Consider the following 15,518-nt stretch of genomic DNA (forward strand, 5'->3'; position numbering starts at 1 on the left):
AATCACTGCATGTTGGCTGGCTGCCGGCATGCTGCAGGCGGTGGGGAAGTTGTATCCTGTGACAGTGATTCAAGCCCTGGCTATAGCAAAACGAGTTTGCTGTTGATAGCTAAGCTGACAAAGCCTCCTGTAAAGGAGCAGACTCCCTCTGCAGGTATAAACTGCGTGGACCAAAAGGATTTTTGCTGTTGTAGCTGCCCTACACTAAAGGTGCTGCTGTAGATCAAGCTGCTCTGGCACATCTCTGTGGCGGAGACTAATGTTGGTACTGACATGCCGACTGTGGCCCAATTTAGGAAGCTGATCTGGCTGAAATTCAGCTTTTTGGGTGGATTTTCAGCTCTCTGAACAAGCTTTCTGTGTGGTCATCTGCACACCAGTCTTGGTGCCTGGAAGGAGGATCCGTCCTGGATGCTGTTCCTTAACCTGCATCTGACCAACTGCTGAAAAGTGTTAACTCTGACCTACCAAAACCTGTGTGTGGCTCAGCATTTCCATGCAGGTGATAAGCCAGACTTTGAAGAAAGGTTTGTCACATATAAGGGCAGGGCGTTGGTGTTTTGGTGGAGAGATCAAAATGGAGATAAGACTGTACAGAGGCTGCTCTTTGAGGAGCAATTGTCTAGATGAGAGTAGAGGTAGCTACTGCTTGCTCAACAAGGAGCAGGCCTGGTGGCACGAAGTGCCTGGTGTTCAGTAATGTGAATCCCCAAACCCCCAAATTGTGCCTAACAAAGTTTTCACAGTCATTGCAATATTGTAAGCAATGTTGCAAGCAGTGTTATAAGTGTGAAATGATCCCATTCCTCTTCTCCCATCCGGCAGTAGGAAGGCAATCCATGTTATACTAGCTGCTTTTTTTTCCCAAAGGTAATAGCCGACGACTTCACAGATCTTTTCCTAAGAAGGGTTGAGGAATGGCACAGCCCATAAAACACTTAGGACATTGTGTTCCTGCTGCCATCTATTTGCTTCACAATAAATGCAACAATTTCTTTATCCAGTGTGAGGCTCTGTTAGGGTTTATCTGTGACAGCTGTTGCTTTTAAACTACCAAAAAAGCAGAAATTTTCTGTGGTGTGACAGTCACTTCCACACTGCCTGTGGTGGCAGCTGCTGCTAGCTTGGATCATGTTAGGAACAAATGTGGCAGGCTGTTTTATGTGTCTGTGAACTTTGTTCCTTATCTCTGTACTTAATGTTTAGTCATTGTCACACAGTCATGCTTCTTCTTTGCATTTTGGGGGTTTGCAGCTATGTCAGCTGGGAAAAAACAAAGGAAAACCCAGGCTAGCAGATGTCATAAGGCATGCAAATGTAATTGCATCCTTTTTATTTTTTGGGGGGGAAGAGGTTAAAAGGGGAAATTGCAGTTGCTTCAGCAGATCTGAGGATCAAAATTAGTCCTCCATAAGCACTTTAAGTAGCTTTTGATTCCTCTCTTTCACCTCTGCTTCTGTTTACCTGTCCCAGGTACCACCCATTCTCAAGTTATGGCTCACCCAGCATAGCAGTAAGTCAGTCCTGCAGGCTGCTTGAAAAACCAACCTCACATTTTACTAGGTTAAAATTTTATTTTGGAAGGTTTGTGCCCACACGCTTTCCTGTCCCCTGCATGTCAGAACTCATAAAGGCTGGCCGACAAGAGACAGTCCTCCCACTTGAGGAATTTCTTCCTGTAAAGACTTTCATTTATTTATTTGCAACAGCTCTTGAGTTCTAGTTTGCAATAGTAAACTTGATTGAACAGTTTGTGCGTGTACCTTCCTCTCTTCTACCTCCTGATGCAAGCCCCCTTGTTCTCTTTTGGTCAGGGTAAAGAGGGCAGGAACAGCACGGGTAGTGGGTTGTGTGGATACCAAGGGACTTGCTGGGGAGAGTAATGCAGAAATTCCTCCTGGTGTAAAATTTCTTGGGTCCTTGAGGACTTACAGGAAATGGTGTTGGTCTGGCCTGGCGTTGACCAGATCTAGGCTGGCCTCTGCAGAGGGAAGGTGGGAGAGAGCAATGTGCTCTGCAGTGCTCCAGGTTCTGGGAGGGTTTTGTAGCTCAGGAGTGGTGCCAGTCCTGAGCTGGCTCCATGCCTCAGTGTGGCACTGCTCCAGACCTAATAAAACCTGCTGGACTTCAGTTGACTTAATACAGAGTCAACTTTGTTGTTTCTGTGTACGTGGCATAATTAATCTGTAATCCAGGTAAACAATCCCCGGGTAATCTAGAGCTAAGTATGTACTAGCAGTTTCATGAGGTGCAGTCATGTTTGCCAGCTAGTGACTGTGCAGTGTGGTCCCCTCTTATTAGGCTTTTGAGTTGAATATTTTTTTTGTTTTCCCTTTCCCCCTCCCACTTTAAATAGAGAAGTTGACATTTACTTACATGTGCACTTTCAAGCTCTGAATGTCAGAAAGCTACCTTGAGCTGTTCAGTGGCTTCTGCTGCCCTTGAAAACCCGAGTTGTTCTGTGCATCTTGCCTCTGAAGCATTTCTGGGCAGAGATGCTGTGGCAGCATCCCCTTTTTGTTTTTCTCTTCTGCAACATCCGTGTAAGTGGTTGTTTTTCTTGTTTGCTTCTTTTCTTCACAACAGATGACATCTGGGGGGACTGAGAGCATTCTGATGGCCTGCAAGGCGTACCGAGACCTGGCTTATGAGAGAGGCATCAAACAGCCAGAAATGTGAGCAATACTTCTGCGACTTGGCTTTTGCTTTGGGGGCTTGCAGGTTTTACTGTTCCTCTGAGTTGAGGTGGCTGCTAGACCTTAATAATCCTTCATTTCATAGCTCATTACCACCTCCCCCTTGTCCATCTGTGTCTGAAGGAGAGAAACCTGGGTCAAAAGAAGTGGTACAAACACACAAGAACCTTTAAGCAGCTTGGGAGGCATGAATGTTGCTGGGGTCCGTGGTAGCTATGCCGTGCAGGTGTATTTTGGCAATACCTGCATGCTGCTCTAGACAGAGCCTGCTCATATCAGCTTTGGGCCCCTCTCGAGCAGGGATTGTCAGGCCCTTTGAAGTGTTTAAGGGTTTTGATTTATTCAGATCAAAGTGGGTTTAGCCTGAAAACTCTGGGACTAAAGTTGGGGTTGGTTGGAGCTGAAATGAGGAATCATGCTAATTGTTACGCTGCTAGTAGAGGATTTGCGCTTTCTAACATGCTGCTTTTTTGTAGACAGTGCATCAAAAATACTTCTCTGGTTAATTGCTTACAAGGGGAAAATTTAAAAAGAGATGAAACACTATGGTGTTCATCTTCTGCTGAATTCCTGAATTTCCTCCCGCTTTAACATTTTTGCATGCTATTAAAGGCCCTGATAGAGATATGATGCCTCAGAAAACAGGGTTAATTAAAGCTGCTCAGCCATGGCCATTTGAGATGGGAGACAGCAAATGTTATGTTCATTTGGTGTATTTATACTGCTCCTTCCCTTTTGTATTATCTCATATGCACCTCTCAGGGCACGTGGCTGGTTGGAGATGGTACAATATTGTTTGATATGACAAGAAATTAGCTTTCTTAGGAATTCAAGAGTTCCTGGTTCACAGAAGACCATGCAGCGGGATAGAATTCCTTTAATAGGTTTTCTTTGGGTTGTTCAAGATGGAGCGTCCATCATTTTAGTTCAGAACAGCACGTGGCCTCTATTTTGTCCCAGAGAGTATTTTCCTCAACTTTTTTCCTTTTTTCGGTCTGTAGGATTTTTGGCTAGTTGAAACATACAGTTGGCCTGTTTGTGACCTGTCTGTTGCACAGAAATATTTACAGGTTGAATTTTTTTGCTCTTTACCCTCCTGCTCATGTTATGGCTTAGGTGCTGCCTGGGCTGACATATGCAGTCTTACTTTTCTAGGTTGGTCCCAGTGAGTGCTCACGCAGCGTTTGACAAGGCAGCGCACTACTTTGGACTGAAGTTGATTCACATACCGTTGACTAAGGCTATGGAAGTGGATGTTCAGGTATCGCTTTAGGCAACACAGCACTCTTTCTGTGAGAAATTAGCATTGTACAGAAAATAGCAAGAAATCTACCTATCTAGGTAGCAAGTCAGTGGATAGAGAGGGATGAATGCTTCCTGGAAATAAGGAAAAATGGCAGGAGTAAGTGCCTGTCATTGCAGATAAGGTTTTGTTTGAAATAATTGAATGTAAACCATCCCTTTGTCCTGTGTGATTAATTTAGAATCAAATAATTTATGTATTTCAGAAACAGTCACAGATTTCAGATGAGGGCGAACGAAAGTGTTCTCGTATTTCCAAGTGGATGAGTTAAATGACTCAGCTGATGTCTGCTGATGCTTGTAGCTCATTGCTTTTCTTTCTATAGGCTTTTGTGTGTTGGTTTTTAAGACCAGATGCTGCATGTTTTTACTTTTTATCTTTTTTGGCAGGATGGCACTTGATAAATGGAATGTGAGCATCTTCTCTCTTTAAATTTTTAGGCAATGAGGAGAGCTATCTCGAAGAACACAGCCATGCTGGTCTGTTCTGCTCCCCAGTTCCCACATGGAATTATGGACCCAATTGAAGAGGTGGCAGAGGTAGGGCACCCCTGGGACTTCTGGGTGCTGTAGCAATAAAACCAGCATGTCCTTCTGTACAAGCAGAGCAGAGGGGTTCCAGGATGCCAACCAGTGAGTCTGGTGGGAGGAGCAGACTGGTTGGTAGGGTAATACTGTCCTCAAATCAGGTGCTCAGCAACAGCAGGGTATGTAGGACACAGTTTGGAAGTGAGGAGGAATGTGGGACTAATTTTTTTGTACTGTGTAACTGCTGTGAGAAGGTGGGCTTTAAATACCAGAAGTTAGCTCTGGTCATTGCCATAAAGCTGTTTGTGTGGGGCTGGATTCTGGACTTGAGCTAGTGCAATGACGCGTGCCACATGCAAGGCAAAGCAGCAAGTCTTTTGCGCATGCTTTGTCTCTGAACTCTCAAGTCTGTGCCATGAATTTCTGCTGTAACTGAAGGTATGTGTTGTATACGTGACTTTGAGCTCCACTGCACCCACTGCGAGACCAACCAGAAGGGCTCATTCTTTGATGCCTGAAAGGAAATAACAGCAAAATAGTCCACCTGGTAAAAAAGGCTTTGATTTAGGGCCTACTGGTTATAGCAAACTTGGTGCAGAAGTCTGAGGAATGTGTGGAGGAAGTAGGATTTAAAGGGCTGGGATCTTATTTTTCAAACATGCCTCTTGATTTTTCTCTCCGTGCTCCAGTTATTTATTTTGTATGTAACCAGCCAGGGCCTCTGACCTTCTTTTCATTTGAATTATGCCCTTACACTTTATTGCAGATATTCCTTTCAGACCATGTTGTCACATCTCTTTGGCAAATACAGCAAACTGCCAAAATGTGATGTTGTTTTGCCTTTTACTGGCAATCTTCACATATGTGGAAGGCAGGGGAAAGCATCCCACAAGTACCCAGCCCTTCCAGATCTTCTATCCTCAGCAGCTTGAGAGTGGCATGAGGCTCCAAAAGGGTCCAGGAAACATTTAATTTCTTAATCATTTTCTTGCCTGATTGTGTGTTACTCAGCAGAATGTCTTGTTCACGCACAGCTTGCAGTGAAGTACAAAATCCCCTTCCACGTTGACGCTTGCCTGGGTGGTTTTCTTATTGCTTTCATGGACAAGGCAGGATTCCCTCTAAAGCATCCATTTGACTTCCGCGTAAAAGGAGTGACCAGCATTTCTGCTGATACCCACAAGGTAAGAATGGAGGAGAAGAGTCTTCCAGTGCTTTCATTTTTGGGTAGTGCTTCCTGATGTCATCCCTGCCTTGAGGCATTTCTGCTCTGCTGTGTGGAGGAGTGCTGAAGTGCAGGGGTAGGGGCTGTTCTATTCAGATGCTTTGTGCAATGCACTAAAGTACGGGCAAATGGGATCTTGGTGACTGCATGCAGTGAGTGCTTGAATGTGTTCCTGTGCCCTCTTGCTGCTTTTTAATGCTTTCTGTGCCCTTTGCAGTACGGTTATGCTCCCAAGGGTTCCTCAGTGGTGCTGTACAGCGACAAGAAGTACAGGAGCTACCAGTTCTTCATAGCACCTGACTGGCAAGGGGGCATATACGCCTCCCCCTCCGTGGCAGGCTCCAGGCCTGGTGGAATCATAGCTGCATGCTGGGCAACTCTGATGCACATAGGAGAATCGGGCTACGTTGAGGCTACGAAGAGGATTATTAAAACAGCTCGTTTCCTCGAATCAGAGTATGTGTGTGCCTTAGTGTTTTGATTGTACTCTTTAACCCTGTTCTGGACTCCTTCTCCCAAACTGCTTTTGTTTCTCTTGCAACTGTTCTTTTTCCCTGGAGAAGCTATAGCGTGTTACTTGCTGGGTAGGGACCATTGGGCAGTTGTGGGAGAAAATGCTTTGTTTATGCCCAGGTGCTGCCCTGTGCCAAATAGCTGAGACGAGAGGTGCAGGCATCTTTATTTAACTGACTTTGCTTAAAGAGTTTCTTCTGCATCAGCCATGGCTGAGGGGGAATCTGGAAGGGCTTACTGAAAATGACAAAAGAAGGGTTATATTCTCTCTTGTTGGGGTGCTTGTGTTGCTATGTGAGCTGATAAGCTGATTTTCTTTTCTGGTCTGTCTTCTCTTGCCTCTCTGTCTTCCCTCTTTTCCATTTCTTCCTGAGCTTACTTGACTTTAGGGCTTATAATGACCTGAGTCCCCTTGCAAGTCCCAATGGCCTGGGCTGTTGCATGATTTTTTGGTAGGAATGAGCTGTCATCTTAGCTTTTCCTTTAAGGCTCCAGATAGATGGACAGAATGTCTGGCCCCTGTAACCCTGGTCAGTGACTTCTTTTCTCCTTTTTCTTTTCAAGGTTGAGAAAAATTGACAGCATCTTCATTTTAGGGAAACCTGAGGTGTCTGTCCTCTCCATCGGTTCGGACACTTTCGACATTTATCGATTATCTAACCTCTTAGCTGCAAAAGGGTGGAACTTAAATGTCCTACAGTTCCCATCAAGGTGAGTCTGTGGAGACCAGTGGAGTGATGTGCGTAGCCAGGGTATGCAAGATGGTCGTCTTTAGGCCGTGTAGCTGTTGTGATTTCCTGAGTGGAGTTGTCCATATCTGATAAATTGTATGTAGACTTTTCCTCTGCAGAGAAGGAATTACTTTTGTAATTGCTGATATATAGCAGTTACTGCAGTGAGGATAAGGCAATAGTAATTTTAATGAACCTGGAAGAGGACATATCTGAGGCTCCCTTTCTATTTACCTCTGTCTAATGCAAACAGAAAAATATAAATAGCCAGGGCTTTATCTCATGTTAGTTAACTGAGGGTTTGTAGATTTATTTATTTATTTTTAGTATCTTCCTGCTGCCCACTGAAGATGAAGGTAATTGAAAGAACAGTGAAGGGCTGATCATTTTCAGTGATCTTTCCAGCCTGGTGCAAAATGAGTGTTTGTCAGAAAGTTTCCTTGAGTGGGTGGTAGTTGCTTTTCTGTGGGTAAAAGGGGCAAATGCTTTCAGATGTAGCTGCACTGAAGAAATTTTGGACTTGAAGTTAGCATGGAGTGAAGTCTAGAGAGCCTGAAGCGATAGCTCAGAGGTGCAAGTAGCCCTGTTCCTTCTGGTAGCTGCTAACTTCTGTGCTGGGGGTGGCTGATGGCTTATCTAAACTGTGGCGCAAGGGGAGGGAAATGATGGCAAGGATCACCGTGCTTGCAGGCAGCTGCGTTTTTCTCGCCTGAGGTACCTGGAACAAGGTGAGAAAATTATAGGCCTTTAACTGTGTATGGTGAAGTCAGGAAGGAAGGAGGAGTTGCCATTTTGCAAAAGAACAGCTGAACTCACTGCAGCTTGGTTCTAGCAAGTAATTTCCAGGGATTACCTTTAATTGGGAGTGGATCGTCTTCTCCCATTATACTGCTGAAATGCTGTTTTGAGGTCAGTTGCCACTGGCGAGGGAAGGACTAAATTGTTGTCGATTGCTCAGAAAATGTGGAGCTGTATGTACTTGAGGTGGTTAATCTCTCCCCTCTCCCCTGCCTGCCCAGTATTCATCTCTGCATTACACAGTTGCACACAAGGTCCGGTGTTGCTGAACAGTTCCTGAAAGATGTCAAAGACAGCATTGAGGAGATCATGAAGGACCTTGACGCCAAGACCACAGGCATGGTAAGGAGGCCAGCATGTAGTGAGGGTATGTTTAGGGCAAGTGTGTTTCTCTGATGGCATTAACAATCCTGTGTAACAACCTCCTCTTCTCCGCTTAGGGAGCCATCTATGGAATGGCCCAGTCCGTCCCAGACAGGAGCTTGGTAGCGGAGATTTCTCAGGCGTACCTGGATGGCCTCTACAGCACGGATGTTCCTTGCAGTGAAAAGCACATGAACGGCTCTCCCGGCCACCACTGACTGTAGTGCAACAATTGGTGCCTTACCAGCTAGCACTGGGGTGGTTCTAAAGGTTTCCTAGGGGAAGAGATTGCAGTAAGCCTTTGTTCCAACAATTGCAGGTCTGATGGCGGCTTGATCTTAAAAACTTCCTTCCCCATCTCAGTCTGTTCTGAAATCCGCATTATTTTCATGCCCAACTTTAGTTTAGGGCTTTTCTTCCCTTCCCCCTGCCTATTTTCATCATGACTGTTGATGGTGAATTGAATGTCCATTCCACAACTCCAATTCCTCAGGTATTCTGCATGTCACTTCATTCCTTGCTGTTTCTTCTCCTCAGACCTGGTATTCAGCTGGTGTCCAGCCAAGTGTTAGATTTGAGTTCTCATGTTGTGTTCCAAAGCTTCAATCTTCGCAGAAGTTGAAGGCAGAAAATAAATTGAAAATTTTGCTTTCTTTTGAGTATTCCTCCAAGCTACTGCATTTAATGAACTGTGCTGGAAGCCTTATATCTATGTAATGCAGAGCCGATAAACTGGCAAAGGAAAGATGGTCATGTACTCTTTTTGAAGTCCCCTCTGGAGACCTCAGTGAGACTGCAGTCGACATCTGCTGAGGGGAAAAAAATGCAACGCAAAATCCTTTTCTGGAATCTCTTAGTTTGAATAACAGCAGAAATAGAAGCCAAGCGGGTGGTATAGGGAAAGGAACTGGATTGTACTGAAAATCCTAGGTACATAGTAACTGTTTCGCTTCCCTCCCTCTTCTAGAAGACATGCATTTACCACCTAGAGTGCTTTTGTTGTACCTTGCACAATTCTGGAGGGATGTGCAAAACAGTGATTTTGCTGTTCATAACTTGAAGGTTTTGCACTATCTCACAAGGCTGTAGTAGAGTCAGTCAGGCACTGGCATGTGTCATGGCTAGGGACTTCATGTGCAAACGGATGGCACCAAAGCTGACCTTTTTTTACCATGATCTTTTAGTATAAAAAGGTGACTTTTGTAACAGTAGTAATCTCTGCTCTTTGCACTGATTCTTTTAAGGCACATTCTCAAAAGGGCATTCACCATTGTGCCTTGATGCTTCTCTGGCTTTTTTTGTGGGATGCCAGGGAGGATTTGAGGGTTCAGCTGTTGACCACAACCTTTGCTGTGGTTGTTTCCTTATGGTACTAAAACCTCAAAGGGAGACTGGCCTCAGAGAAAGTATGCTTGCCTATAAGGTAGAATAGTAGTTGTATTGAGCCAAGTCCCTTCACAGTATTACAAAGATGCTGGTGTAGCTCTGAGAGGTAGATGATAGATAGGATGCAGCAAGTTGGAGGTATTCAAGCCTTGGGCATATGGCTCACCCTTGATATTTTTCTCCACAGTTTTTATGGTGAGAGAGTTTTCCCAGTGCAACTTGTGAGGCAGTTGTGGCCTTGAGGACAAGCTAGAATCTCTTGAGTTATTAAACAGTGGTGGAGTTACTCCTGCAGGGCTTTCCCACGTGTTTCCTCTCAGCTTTTTGCATGCTACCAAGAGTTTCCCAGGCAGAGTTCAACACTTGGGAGGAGACTTTGTGCCACATTTGCAGAGTCTTATGCAGGGTGTCTGAAGGCATCTGTCTCTCTGCTGTAGTGGGCTTGTTAGCCCGAAGCTGACCCTCACTGGTTTAACACAGCTGAAGCACACACTTGCACAATAATTGTACCGAATGAGAAGGTTACTTACCAGGCCCAGTGATTGTGGGAAGGATACTTGCTTTTTAACAGGTTTATTCTCAGTGCTAGGAGACAAAAATATTTTGGCCATCTTCCCTTAAATTGATGACTTTATGCATGTCTCTGAGCCCTTTTGAAAACACCGCATTTGAATTGCCTGATAGTCTCTTGATGGTGTTACCAGCTCTGGCAGTCAGCATTTATGTTGGACCTATTTATTCTGTTAATGTCTTGCCAATGTGACCATTACTGCATCACTGAGTTTGCAGTACTTTGGAGACAGTCTTAAGTGTCTGGCTACTGTGATGGTTCTCTTTTGAACCGAGATTTAAAAAACAAAACAAAAAAGGGAGGTACTCTTTTTGTTTCTGCTTTAAAAGAAAGAGGGGATGGATTGGGGTGGGATAAAGGAGAGAGAAACTCCCTTCTCTTCTTCCCTGATTGCATTTTCCTCCGAGGAAGTAGATGGATCTAACAGATCAGCGTTCCATTTCAGATTTTTGGATGTATTTGAAGATTTGTATTTGTAAGTCAATGTATTCCATTCTGGGCTTCACTTTACTAGTAATAGTTGTGGGTTTAATTGTTTTATGTGTATTTGTTCTATACTGTAAATGTAATCTTCTGGTCCGGAATAGGCCACTGTAATTTACCGGTGTGTAGTCTTTATTCATCCTTGTCATCTAATGTAATCTGCATCTCCTTTATCATGCCAAATGGTCTTAGGAAAACGGTGCGATTAACAGGCTGTATAATTATTTAAAAGACAAAAAAGAAGAATTTTATGGACTGGATTATGATTTGAAACTGGATGGTACTTTAGACCTGGAGGGATCTTTGTGACTATTAATTCCTGTGAGATTTCTGACTGTCAGGTTTTTCAAGTGAGACACTCAATTTGTTGCTTGTACAAAGCACTCCCAAGGGGTTTGTGTGCTCTTAGGTACTAGACTGAAGAATATCCAATGGGATGGACCAAGAAGAGATGTGTGTCTTCATGCCATGGATTTCATCTGCACTTTTCTGATGACTTGGGGGAGGGGGGAGTGGAAGGGTTGCATACAACACAGTAACATCTTGCCCAATAAATACACATTGACTTTTTAATGAACAAGTGGGACAAGTTCATCTGATGACAGTATTCTGTATCGCTCTAATTTGCCACTGTAAAACTGTAGGCTGAAATAGCTGAAGAGACGGTGAAAATGGGCCTAGTTTGTATTAAAATGGTGCATTTAGCTATCTAGGCTCATTGAACTCTTATTTTTCTGTTTCAATGTTCATTTGAATGAATGAGGACCAATTGCTCCTGGTCTTTGCTTGTGCACAGCCTAGTCTGTAGCAGGGAGAATGGTTTATGAATCTTACTAACTGCCCGAGGGCTGCTCTTTCATTCTGTCAAGATAAAGATGGTGTCCGTGGGTATATCTTGTGTGCGATGTTCAAGGATGCTGAAAATTGTCATTTAAGAGCTATGGATTTTCTCTTAATACTTTGTAGAACCTTAAAGGGTTTAAAAAAAAAAAACAACCTGAATTGGGTGTTGGTAGTGTTTCTCCCAGACTGTTTTGCTGAAAGCAACTAGTGTTAGTTTCACAGCAAATTGTTCCTGTTGTACCAAAACCACAGCAATTTGGCTGCAGACTGCCTGAATGCAGAGATCATTGTGTTACTGGAGTGAAGATCTTACACCACCAAATCTACCTACAACCTCTTTTGGGAGGTATTCCACCATAAGCAGCCCCCAGCCCATTGCTGCACTGCTTTTGTGCCTTCCCTGTGTTTGTGCCTTGGCTATGGTATGCTTCTGATTTTAGCACAAGCAGTTTTTATCTGATCTGCTCTGGCTTTGATAAAATCATTCTCTTTCAGACCCCGTTCACTTTGAGGTGCAGGCCTGCAAAGGCATGTGCCATTTCTCCACTTTGCTTTATGAAGAAGCTTTTCAATGGCCGAAGCACCTTCTTGAGAGCAGTCAGGCCACTACCTGCCTTGGGAAAATCTGTTGGTGTAATTTTGACAGTGAGGCCTCCTTCCAAACTGACATCAGGTTAACCAAGACATTTATTGTAAACATTTTCAGTTGGTATCCTACTAAAGGCTGGTTACAATAGGGGTGAGATCACGTGCCCGCTTATAATACTGCTAGAGGGAGGTTACAGTAATAACCAAATTGCACATCACAGTTGCTGGTATGTTAGAGAGAAACCAAAGTGTTCACGTACCACGTTTTAGGTAGAAAGCATATTCCAGTAGGTAAGAAGCAATAACACAGTGGCTGGATGGGGTCAAGCTCTGGAAAGATTTACTGGTGTGGTTGTGTAACGTGACTCTGGCTAAAAGGGCGCATCTGCTGAAAGCCCCAGAGGCTCAGTGGTTTGCGAGCTGGTAGTGCACACCTAACAAAGGGTTTAAGAATGGAAGCGACAAGATCAGAGATTGATACGTATGCACGGTGCCCAAGAAATGCCTCCATCTGTCTGAGCTGCGGCAGGGAGTTTGGCATGGCGTTAGGCAGTCTGGATCCAGGAACTAGCTTGGAAGTGGGAGAAGGTTCTAGGTGCAGCCGTCCAGGCAAGATGCGGGTTGTGGCAGCAGCAGAGTTGATTTTTGGCTTCATGTGTCTCTCTCTAGTCAGGAGAGAGAAGCTGCAACCTGCTCGATGAAGCTGGCCAAGTTGATGTCTCGCTCCGATAAGCCTCCGCACTCGTGCGTGCTCAAGGTGATGTGAACCTAAACCAGACAGACAGACCGACCAAGTGTTGCTGGCAGAAAGAGCAGGAACGGTTTCCCCCAGTGCTGCAGACAGTTCGCATCTGATGAGGCAGGTAGCGCTATTACTTTCTCCAGACTCATTAGCAAAATTTCCTGGGGTGGGAGAGGTGGTCTGGCACTTTGCCTGGTTTTCTTCTTCCTACAGCTTGTTCTGGCCACGGGCTGCCACTGCTACCCCTGCCTTGGTCACAGCAGCTGGCTGTGCCCACTTTTCAACTTGCTCTTTCTCCAGAAGCTTTTCGCCTTGCTGCTACTTCTGACACTGATTTAAAAAAAGCAACCCTGGTGCCGGCCTACAGGCAGCTACTGCTGAGCTGGACAGGTCAAAAAAGGGGGAGGAAAGGATCTATAAGCAATAGCTGTAGGCTGCCTGTGGTATGCCAAGGGAATAGCATGAGGGAAGAAGTCCTGCTGATCTGAACAGGACTTGCTGCTGCTGTTTTATGCCTCAAAAAAGGGATCTGCACCCTGAAGAGCTCTGTTTGCCCCCACCATCCCTGTTTCTTACCTTATTGTACACATTGAACCATTCAGGGTGGTGATCCAGTTTTTCTGCCTGTAGAGCCACTCTGGTCATGAAGCCAAAGGCCTGCTCAGGGGAGTAAGAAGAAAAGTTAGCTCTGAATTGCTTACCCTGCAATACTGTTTTTCACCCCATTACTATTAATTTTACACTGCATGTTTCTAGGTAACCCAACCAAATACAAGGCCTGAGATGTTCTGTATCTTTGTTTGGCTTTTCTATGGGTTCTCCTCTTTTTGGGGAGCTTTTCCCAGACAAACCGTGTGCTGGGTCAAGCACTTTGGTGTCTTGAGCAGGTTATCTTGCTCAGCCATTACATTGCAGTAGAAACACGGATGGGTTTCTTTGGCTGAGCCTTGCACATGGGACTCCCTGCTGTGCAAACCAGGTCTCCCGCTTTGTAAAACTGTACCACTGATGCTCGTACCCGGTTGAAGTCCTTGAAGTGGAACTCTTTGAAGATGGCATCTCTGCCTTCCACCTCATTCCACCCCACAGCTCTCAGGTTTGGCAGCAGCTGCTCCCTCTCCTCCGTGCTCAGCCTGTGGGCTTTTCCTGCCTGACACCGCAGAAAGGAAAGGGAAGAGGAGCAGATCAGCATGGCAGAGGTAGGATGAAGTGGATGTTCAAAGCTGCAAGGCATCCCATGGGCTGTGGAGTTATGGGTCCATGGAGGCAGCTGCAGCCTGGATGGGAGGGTTAGAGTGTGTATGTGGACCTGAATTGGGGTGTGCTGATGATAGGGAGATATCAATGCTGTCCTTTGCTCCCTGCCCTAGGTACATCCTGCATGTACCTAGGTCAAGTGAAGTCCAGCTTGTCGCTTTTGTCCTCTGACTTCGCAACACCTACCACTTTACCAGTGTATATATGTATTCATTGTAACCTGAGGTACTAAGAAATGATGGCTGTGTGAGGTTAAGCTCCCAAATAGATTACATATTTTCTGGAAAAAAACCCCTGAAATTCTGTGATGGCTTCTAGAACTGCGAATTGCTTGCTTTTGAGGTTTGTGAAATATCTTTCTGAATCGGGAGGGCTTTATTTGCAGGTCATCTGCACTGGAAGCCTGCTTTAGAGGAGAAAGAAGTGGTGTGAATCAGAGAGATGAGTCACACTAAATTGAGTTCAGCTCCTTTTCCTTTTCAATCTCCCTTATGTTAAGATGGAGTTTTAAGAGGCTCTTTCTGTCTGTGAGTAACAAAGGGCACAGGGAGGGATTGTGATTTAGCATTGTCTTCTGGCAATTGGGTAGAGCTGCTGTTGTTTGTTTTTTAAGGGGTGGGGAAGCAGCAGTTCTTCTTGGCTTTGGGGAGTGAATACAGGTGAAGATGAAACTAAAACAGAGTTCTTGGGGATGGGGGCTACCTGAGCCAGTGTATCTTCTGGCTTAGTGGAGAAGGCAGGAGTGAGTGCACTGGGGGTATTGCTCTTTCTGAAAGGTTATGTTCTGGCAATTAAAATTCTTTCCTAGTGGGTGATCTGATCCTTCCAGTTGATTGTTTCTCAAGGACAAAGACCAACATATCTTTGCAATTAGTTTTCCTTTATGTGCTGTAGAGCAAAGCGTGGCAAGTTAGATATGAGTCCCAACAAATACGGCCCACTGTTCCTTGGGGGTGTTTGGTCAGCAGCCCCTTGAGACACTTTGCTTGGGCATTGATGCTCAGAAGTGGCATCTTAAACAGCTGAGCAACTAAGGCAAATCGTCCTTCCCTGTAGTTTACCCACTCACAGGCTGTACAAAACCAAAGAACCAGCCACGGAGCTGATGTTTTTGTGGGTTCTTCTTTGGTTTTGCATGTTTTGAGGAAGATTAGAGAGATTAATGCTCTATTCCCATGTTGCTGGGTCTGCTAAGCTGTGTGGGTCCCTACCTGTCTGCACAGCCATCACCCTTATACTTGGAGAAAGCTGTCAGCTGCAGAGCACTTCATGAAATGGAGAGTGCCAAGGTGCATGCCGAACCTTAGCTCAGGGCTGGCTCAGCCGGGATGGCTCCTGTCCCCCCGGCATCACAGCTGCACGCTCTCCCTCTTGCATGATGTTTGAGGAAAACCTTCCTCGCCTGTGCGCGCTCCAGCCTCGCCGCTTGCTCGTCAAACCACCCGTGCCGCCCTTCAGTTTGTGCGGCGTTTCGGATGGCCCCCTGCCAGCG

The 15,518-nt window shown here is 45.2% G+C and overlaps 2 protein-coding genes across 2 annotated transcripts in view; one reads left to right on the forward strand and one right to left on the reverse strand.

Annotated features, from left to right (window-relative positions):
* The window catches only part of SGPL1 (sphingosine-1-phosphate lyase 1), a 29,730-nt gene extending 20,796 nt beyond the window's left edge, over positions 1-8,934 (forward strand). Inside the window, exons 7-14 of the mRNA XM_010579933.1 lie at positions 2,587-2,675; positions 3,852-3,957; positions 4,440-4,538; positions 5,561-5,710; positions 5,969-6,207; positions 6,829-6,975; positions 8,015-8,135; positions 8,234-8,934. Of these exons, the coding sequence (XP_010578235.1) occupies positions 2,587-2,675; positions 3,852-3,957; positions 4,440-4,538; positions 5,561-5,710; positions 5,969-6,207; positions 6,829-6,975; positions 8,015-8,135; positions 8,234-8,374 (1,092 nt within the window). The 3' untranslated portion in view covers positions 8,375-8,934. The remainder of the gene's footprint in view (positions 1-2,586; positions 2,676-3,851; positions 3,958-4,439; positions 4,539-5,560; positions 5,711-5,968; positions 6,208-6,828; positions 6,976-8,014; positions 8,136-8,233) is intronic.
* A 3,762-nt stretch (positions 8,935-12,696) lies between these two features.
* Positions 12,697-15,253, reverse strand: PCBD1 (pterin-4 alpha-carbinolamine dehydratase/dimerization cofactor of hepatocyte nuclear factor 1 alpha). Its single transcript, XM_010580008.1, has 4 exons — positions 15,238-15,253; positions 13,788-13,915; positions 13,346-13,426; positions 12,697-12,795 (listed from the first exon to the last, which is right to left on the reverse strand). Exons 1-4 carry the CDS (start codon positions 15,251-15,253, stop codon positions 12,697-12,699), a joined length of 324 nt encoding a protein of 107 aa, XP_010578310.1.
* Positions 15,254-15,518: the final 265 nt, after the last annotated feature.

The sequence above is a fragment of the Haliaeetus leucocephalus genome, unplaced genomic scaffold (assembly GCF_000737465.1).
Source record: "Haliaeetus leucocephalus isolate CR32 unplaced genomic scaffold, Haliaeetus_leucocephalus-4.0 Scaffold687, whole genome shotgun sequence".
NCBI classification, from domain to species: Eukaryota; Metazoa; Chordata; class Aves; order Accipitriformes; family Accipitridae; genus Haliaeetus; species Haliaeetus leucocephalus.